Consider the following 6919-nt stretch of genomic DNA (forward strand, 5'->3'; position numbering starts at 1 on the left):
TCTCCCTTAACGCCACGTGTGCAGTTTACCAGCGAATGCCATGACGGGTTCAAGAGTTATTTAAAGGCTTCTCTCTCTCTCTCTTTCTCTCTCTCTCTTTCTCTCTCTCTCTTTCTCTCTCTCTCTCCCTCCTCTGTTCTTCCTGTTTGCCGGATGTCACCCTACCATCCCCCTCACCCACACCTACTGACCCACTCATCACTTATTTTTTTACTTGAATTAAAGGTCACTAACATTTACTGGAATTTTAGATAAATATTCCAGATGGTAATGATGGGGGAGTGGCTAACACTCCTTAGCACTGTATCTCACATTTGCAATGGCTGCTTAATGTTAAATAGATGTAAGATCAATGAAATTTCTTTTATAATTAATTGGCTGGTTGGTAATTTATCATTATCCACCACGGTGAGGTGTGAACAGTGAAGGCATCACTAATCCGGAGTTAAAGTTTAGAATCTGCAAACATCCATCCATCCATTTTCTTCTGCTTATTCCTGTTAAGGGTCTCGGGGGGGCTGGAGCAGCTTTCGGGCGAGAGGGTTCACCCTGGATGGGTTAACAGTGCCAACACATATAGACAGACAACCATTCACACTCACAGCCACACCTACGGTCAATTTAGAGTATCAATCAACCTCGTCCCCTCTTGATGTCTTTGGACTGTGGGAGGAAGCTGGAGTACCAGAGAGAACCCACGCAGGAACAGGGAGAACATGCAGACTCCACACAGAAAGATCCTGTGTCTGAGCCGGCACTCAAACCTGGACCGACATGGTCTCGGGGGAAGTGAGGATCGAACCAGCAACCCTTCGGTTACTAGACGGCCTCTCTACCTCTGAGCCGCGCTACCCGATGTTACTACAAGCATAGATAAGAATGTGACGTGCAGTCATCTGGTGCCCGGGCAGGCTTCCCCTGGTGTGATGGAATCTATGATTTTGCTTTGCGGAATAATGATTATAGTTTAGTGAAAATGCTGCCCTGAAAGAAGAACTGAATCAGTTTTATCCTTTTCAAAGTAACGTATGAAAGTAAATAGTGACTGTCTCATTTTTTAATTCTTTCCCCTCCATTGATACGATTTTCCGATGATTTGTCTTGTCCCCGTCATATGGTAGAGGCCGCTATTTGGTGCCTTGTGTAAGAACACAGTGCAGGCTGACAGAATCACTTTGGCTGGGCAGAGGAGGCAGATTGCTAGTTGTCCAGGGCGGCTTGCGGCCTCATCAGGTCGATTACTGTTTTTATTTTTTAAGCAGGCCAAGTATGAATTTAAGCAATTCTAAAAGAGTGGCAAGCAAACCCCAAAACTAATAAATGCAAATACCAAAACAATTACAACCTTGAAAATCACTTCCTTTACAAAAAAAGACTTTTTGGTTGACTTGCAATGAAAGTCAAAGCACAAATATTCTGCAAGCATCAAAAACTCTGGCAATGGCTGGCAACTTTAAAAAAAAATGCTTGCAGGGAAAGACTGAAACAACCCTTGTGGCCATTTCAATACAGATGTCTGAGTATGCAAAGAGTGCATGAAGTACTCAGTGGAGTTTTACACTCAGTGGTCAGCATTTAAAAAAGAGATGCAGACGTACGATGTTAAAAGTTTGAAGGTGGAGGCCAAGTTGATGACATGACTTGAAGGAAAAAGCTAAGCGGAGGCTGTTTGTGTTCAGGCTGGCGGGGACTAACGGGTGCCCCTCTTGAGGTGGCATATTGTCGTAACACAACTGTTTTGAGTTTGTCATGAAAGGAGGAACTCAAGTGCTGATCTGACAAATAGTATAATTTTAAATGATCCACAGCAGCTGTCTTGAATTTATTGGCATATTCCAAGTAACTGCATTCCACACTGACTTAAGCTTGAGTTAAGGTCAAAATCTCTCAGTTAGTTGTACACACACACACACACGCACGCACGCACACACACACACACACACACATACACACACACTCAACTCCCCGTCCACTACTAATAAATAATTATCTGCTTGTGTGATGTGGAAATGTTCCAAGGCAATGCAGTTTGTGTGTTTTTAGCAAAACAGTTCTGTTTCCAAATTGGGAAAATTCACAGCACATCCTCTGCATGTTAGTTTAACTGTTTCAATAAACAAAGCCAGATTTAAATGCTTTAAAAACAATAGTAAACTTAGTGACACCTCTGACTCCTCTATTATTCTTTTCTCTGAATTGTTGCTTCATTCGATTATTTATTTGTTTTCAGAATGTGGTAGATTTCAAGGCGGTGATGAGTCAGACGCGATAATGAATCAGCTTTGGTCAACAGCATGTCAAAATACTTTTTTAACAAGACTTTTTGATTAGTTTTAAATGCGAAATTAAATGAAACTATTATTCAGCTGTGCAGTTTTATGCACACGTACCAGAAACCTTTTACAAATCAAGGTGATAAAAGCAAACGTAATGAAAGTTGTCATAAAGATAATGAATTCTAATGAGTGAAAACACAGCTATAGATGTCAGCCTGACTGACTTTTACTCATGGAGCAGACTCCTGCTTCCAAAGCTTCAGGATTTTCCTTCATTTTCATAGAAATAAACATTAAGTTTGAACAACATTTGAACTTGAACAGAGGATAAAATACAACACCCACTAGTGCAAATCTGTCATTAGTCAGAATCTATGGAGAAATGCTGTCTTGGTTGGTCAGAGCAAGGCAGGAGAGTCATCTTCTTCTCAGCCTTGCTCGCTCCTCCCCCTGTCCAGTCAGTTAGCCAGTATTTGAGCCTTCAAAAGACGAAGGGAAGCCAGACGTTGTAGAGACACAGGGACAAGGCTCTTTCACCCTCTCTTTCAAGCAGCTTTGGCATCATCACTTTATTCCTACATTTTTTCAAGTAGGAAAATGACTTCCTAGTGTCCTGGAGCTGTTTCTGCTAAAGAGTGATACTGTGTGAATTTCCCATCTCCCAGCAGTGTCTTCCTCTGGACTATCATTATTCTTTTGGACTTTCTCAAACTACCGCTCCTAATGCTGACTGAACCGTGCGGAGCCATGTCGATGGGGTCAGACATCCGAGATCTGACTCTGTTAACCCCAGGCCCCCCTGTGCCCTCCCTACCAGGCGCTGCGGGGGGCTGCGGTATGTCCGTTGGTAGCAGTCAGTGGCCAGTGACCCAGCTGCTGGACCTCCATCCTGGCTCTCCCTACAACTCCCTACCTTCCCACCACTCAATCATTAAACAGGAACCAGGCTGGGGGAGCGCTGACCCTATCGAGGACCCTCACTGTGGACTCGGGGCCTTCACAGTGCACTTCTCTGGCCAGTTGACAGGCTCCGGCCCCTGCCGGGTCGGGGCCTGTGGAGAGCCAACTGCAGGCCAGCCCAGGGTTTTTCCCAATGGAACCTACCTTCCCGGCTGTGTGGACAGTCCCCCTGCTCCAAGGAACCAGGGTAAACATGGTGATCCTAAATCTCATGTGTCCTCACTAACCAGCTGATATTATATGGCCACCAGGCTGTATTATACAGTTATTTTCTCTATGTCTGAGAATGCAACACATTCATATCTCACCAAATGGGTTAAGCACGTAAATCCATGTTCAGGGATCACCAGCAGTGTTGTGTCTGAGCGGGATGTTGTGTGGACTATACTGGGTCACCGTGTCCTGTGTCAGGCCTGACAGGTTTCTGGTCTCGCTCCGGCACAGATCAATGACACTTACTTTGCACTGATGCTTTCAAAGCCTTGCAGCTGAAATCAGTTAATTTGAATACTCAAACAAGTCAAAGCAATCTGAAGATGTTAAAAAAAAATTGTATTAATGTCCCCCAAAAATTCAGTGCTTAGAGCTTTAATTTAAATGAGGAAAATCTGCCCCAAAAACCACTTTAGCAGCAAAAATGCCAAACATCAGCATGTGATTATAAAATTCGGTTTTGTTGAGATTGTTTATATAACAAAGAAAAAATGTTGTCCTCTCTATTTTCAGTTGTAAAGCTATCCTATAACCACAACTGAACCACAGAACAGCTTCTTCAACTAGTAAAAAAAAATAAAATTCAATAACAGTAATGAATAATAATGCTAATAATAATAGATAATACATTTTATTTATAGAGTGCTTTTCAAGGTACGCAGACGCTTAACAAATATAAATAATAATATCATAATTTTTTGCCAGCTGCTGTCCCAGGTGGGCAATAATAATAAAAAATGTTGATTATTTCTTCCGTAAATGTTTGAGAGTGAGTTGTTTTTTCAATCATAATGTTTAATCTGGATAAAATGAAACGTCATATTTCTGCCTCCTGTGCAGTTCCAACATAAATATGAGTATCTGCCTTCACTGTAAACAAACCTCTTGCCTCTGCTGCCAGTTGAGGCTCATTACTGCGAGCTTGGAGGTTTAGAGCTGGACGTGTCTGCTGACGTGACTCTCAGAGACACTGTGCTCTGAGTCAAGTGGAAAGTAAGTTTTGATGAGGTGATAAACTTCTCAGCAGGCTGCAGGGATTTAAGCAAGAGTGTGTATTTTTTCTTAAAAAAAAACTTTGCAACCTTCCTCTCAGGACTAGATGTGTGTGTGTGTGTGTGTGTGTGTGTGTGTGTGTGTGTGTGTGTGGTTACAGGATCATTTGTTGTTTGTTCTTCACATACCTTTTAAACTTTGATTCTTTGTATCTTAATTTATTGCACTGAGATGATTAACAACAAGAATAATTAGGGTATCTTACAAATGTATTCGCTGTGATGCAGTTAGCATACATGAACTATAACTTTGTTCTGAGAATATTCTACAGTAGCTCAATCAGTCTGTTGTTGGTTTGCCAAATTACATTTTTCCACCTGCCATAAATTTTCTAACCACAAGGCCAAAGATAGATGAGAGCAGGGGATGAATATGTTACATGGAAAGAGGATTTAATGGTTTGATGAATGTGTCTCTGTGGTACAAGCTGCCAGGGATGAGGAGCTACAACCAGAGAGATTCAGATACCTGACCAAACTCTGGAGACTTTGTGAGCTTCAGAATCATTTGTAAGATGCTTATTTAACGTGTTGTCCAGGCAAATAAGATTATTTTAACTTTCCATCGGTTCTCTTCCTGTTTCCTTGCAGGTTACGGAGCAATGGGTTTAGACAGCAACCCCAGTTACGGTCACACTCCATCTCACCACACCCCTCAGCTCCCCACTCTGTCCTTCAAGCATGAGGACACTCTGTCACCACCTAACAACATAGGTAACTATCTCCATCCTGACTGGTTTTCACTAAATGTGTACAACTATGGACGCGTGTTGCTGACGGGCCAGAAGAAAGACAAGGGTCATGTTAGGATATAAAAAATTTTTATCTTTATAAAAGGATATTTTTCCCATGATAACAACATTCAAATGTCCCGGTTAACATTAATATGTTCATTTTTTTATAACTTGAAACAGATCACGCCATAACATGATAAATTATAGTTCTACAACAGGAGCATATCTTGTTATAACGTGATATGTTTTGGTTTTAAAAAGGTGAAAAATATCTTGTTATAACAGGAAAATATTATTTTAAAACAAGGGTTGGCAAAATAAATGATTAAACGTATTTACAATAAAAAACAAGCACATTAGATTAACTTAATTGATCACACCCTTGACCCTTGACCCCATGTGGGGATTTAACTTGTAAATGAAGAGCTGAAACTAACCAGAGGAGGGCAGCAATACACCTTGGCCTCATCTACCAGTAATTAAAAGCAGAAGAAGACCCCCCATGTATCATTGAACATGCTTAGTCTTCAACAATGATGGAAACAGATGAGCCAAGTTTCTGGGCCCTGTTGTATGATTGTGGCCTGAGATCTGATCTGAGCTGATCTGGTTCTGCCTGTTTAATTTAGATTAATTCATTAAAAAATGTATTTCAGTATAACAATAATTCTCCTAATCGATTGACAGCCGTGGTTATAACATGATAAGACTGAAAATATCTTGTTATAACGTAAAAGTAAATGATAAAGGTTTCATATTATCATAAGATACTGATCTGTTTTTGTTTTTTTTTTCTTTTTCTGGTGTGGCAGCAACAGCCGCCATAAGTGACGCATCGTTTTTCATATTTTTTAACAAAGTAATCCGTTTTCCGTCTTGTCTCACTGTCTCTGTCTGGGCAGTCCAAACACAGTTCCACTCTCAAGCATACTCTTTATCCATATGGCTAATGACTCTGGAAATGATAACTTAAGGAAACAGCTTTATGTGACTGGAATGTCAGAAAGTCTCCAGGGACCAATATTGTAAACGAACCTGAATATGACCACTGGTTCTGATGGACTCCTTTGGACTTCCTTTGAAAAGAAGAGCTCTGCAGCTATGTACAGTTTTTTATTTGCTGTTCTTGGTGGATATATTACTAGATTGGACTCTTGCGGAGCTTATATGTTTTATTTTATACAGTTGAGCAGCAGTACCCGGCTCCTCCTCCTGTCTTCGGCTGCCACAATCCTTCTGAATCCTGTCCCAGCAGTCAAGCTCTGCTGCTGAGAAACTACAACAGGTACAATTATTTGTTCCTGCTTATTGTTGCCATATGTGACTGCCCTAAATCCCCTTTTTTTGACACATTTCCACTCTCTCAAAGGCTTTCAGATGACTTACTCATTGATAAATGTCAGATTCTTTCCACTGTCTTTCACTTGCTGGTAATTTTTGGAAGTGTGAACTCTCTCTGATCCTGCGTGAAGCCCTGCGTCTGCCTCAGCACCGTCTGAGTCGAGAATCCTAATTTGTTCTGAGGTTAAGTGCTGCCCACTGGTGCTCAGCAGGCCAAAACAAACACTAAGTGATCTACTGCTGATGTGTGATTCCACCCTGAGGACAAATGAAGAGAAATAAGTAAAAACAGACACATGCAGTGACATCGAGAGTTGAGTGGGTGGTGGGGCAGTTAAGGCTC

The 6919-nt window shown here is 41.4% G+C and overlaps 1 protein-coding gene across 5 annotated transcripts in view; it reads left to right on the top strand.

The window, feature by feature from the left end:
* The first annotated feature begins 2764 nt into the window (after positions 1-2764).
* The window catches only part of wt1b (WT1 transcription factor b), a 13349-nt gene continuing 9194 nt past the window's right edge, over positions 2765-6919 (top strand). For 3 of the 5 annotated variants that reach the window (XM_086185499.1, XM_086185492.1, XM_086185517.1), the window contains exons 1-3: positions 2765-3432; positions 5093-5215; positions 6421-6520. In XM_086185499.1, coding sequence (XP_086041625.1) covers positions 3000-3432; positions 5093-5215; positions 6421-6520 — 656 coding nt within the window. In that variant the 5' untranslated portion in view covers positions 2765-2999. The remainder of the gene's footprint in view (positions 3433-5092; positions 5216-6420; positions 6521-6919) is intronic. The other 2 variants (XM_086185508.1, XM_086185526.1) reach the window with 1 other exon arrangement.

This window comes from Aulostomus chinensis, chromosome 2 (genome assembly GCF_037954235.1).
Source record: "Aulostomus chinensis isolate RoL2024-O1b breed Wild chromosome 2, RoL_Achi_v1.0, whole genome shotgun sequence".
In the NCBI taxonomy this organism is placed as follows: Eukaryota; Metazoa; Chordata; class Actinopteri; order Syngnathiformes; family Aulostomidae; genus Aulostomus; species Aulostomus chinensis.